This window comes from Amphimedon queenslandica, unplaced genomic scaffold (genome assembly GCF_000090795.2).
Source record: "Amphimedon queenslandica unplaced genomic scaffold, v1.1 AMPQUscaffold_1686_Cont26306, whole genome shotgun sequence".
NCBI classification, from domain to species: domain Eukaryota; kingdom Metazoa; phylum Porifera; class Demospongiae; order Haplosclerida; family Niphatidae; genus Amphimedon; species Amphimedon queenslandica.
Genome location: NW_003557973.1, coordinates 1 through 1203, shown reverse-complemented (window position 1 = coordinate 1203; position 1203 = coordinate 1). Strand labels below are relative to the sequence as shown.

The 1203-nt window shown below is 32.9% G+C and overlaps 1 protein-coding gene across 1 annotated transcript; it reads left to right on the top strand.

Moving 5' to 3' along the window:
- Positions 1 to 129: 129 nt before the first annotated feature.
- LOC105316324 (coiled-coil domain-containing protein 73-like) lies at positions 130 to 1142 on the top strand (the record flags this gene model as incomplete). The annotated part of the gene is made up of 6 exons (XM_020008495.1): positions 130 to 355; positions 458 to 532; positions 576 to 614; positions 718 to 853; positions 908 to 1026; positions 1071 to 1142. Coding segments are annotated over exons 1-6 (447 nt in total), but the record flags the coding sequence as incomplete, so codon positions are not given.
- Positions 1143 to 1203: the final 61 nt, after the last annotated feature.

The following is a 1203-nucleotide window of genomic DNA, read 5'->3' as shown; positions in this document are numbered from 1 at the left end:
TCTTAACAAACACACCCTTTAAGAATATTCATCACATAGACATCGATGCTGCTATGAATTAACTTTAAGCAACTGACCCATTCCCTTTTATGGCTCAAGTATAGTAATTCACAAGCCAGAGCATGTTTATCTAACACACTATCTCAACACTATATGCACTAGTGTTTTATTGTATGCTATGTCAATTTGGCTTGTAGGAGAAACAAACTCAGCAGTTGAATGAAGTGTTGGAATCTCACTCTCACTTGGAGGAGGAGACTGAGAGGAAATGCAATGAACAGTTGAAACAGCTTGAGGAGGAGAAAGTAAATAATTTTTGGATCAGAATCATTATTAAATTTGTAGTACAATGCATGTAAGTATTGAGATATTGTGCAGTGATGAATTTAGTTTTTGAGTTTATGATGAATTTCATAGTTAGATTCAAGTCATGTATGTATACATTTATGCTCATAAGGTTAAACTAAAGTGCCTCTTTGAAGGAAAGGAAAAGGAATTCCAAGCACTGAAAGATGAAATAAGAGCTTTACATGTAAGTGGAATTGAAAAGAGATATCATATTTAATCTATTATAGATGATCAAGTATAATTTAGAAAAGAAGCTCAGCGAGCAAGTTAGTGCATAAGTATTTGACATTAATACACATATATATGTACATGTACATGTACATCACACATGCACACACACACACACAAACACACACACATATATTATAGGAGTATACACTTCAAGTATTAAATGTCTCACAAGAGAATTATCACAGTCAATTGAGTCAAATGGAACAGCAGTGTGTTGATATGGAGACAAAAGTAATTGAAGTCACTAAACTACTTGAGACATTAGAATCAAATGGTATACTATACTGATAATATTTACTAATATATGATATTACTTATATCCTTGAAGTGAGGGAGGCAGTAGAGTTAAATGGCAGACTAGCAACTGCTAACAACCATCAACAATGTATTGTTGACTCGTATAAGGAAGAATTGGATACTTACCAGAAAGACTGCATCAAACTTAAAGTAAGTGTAATAAAGTAATGTCTTGTTGATCTATTAATTTTTAGGCTAAACTAAAAGCAGAAGAGGTTGGTATAGAGATGAAGAAACCCACAAACATTGATCAGCAACTAAGAGTGGTAATTATACTGCATGTGTATTGGCTTCATGCATATGTATTGATTCAGCTAATTCAATTGT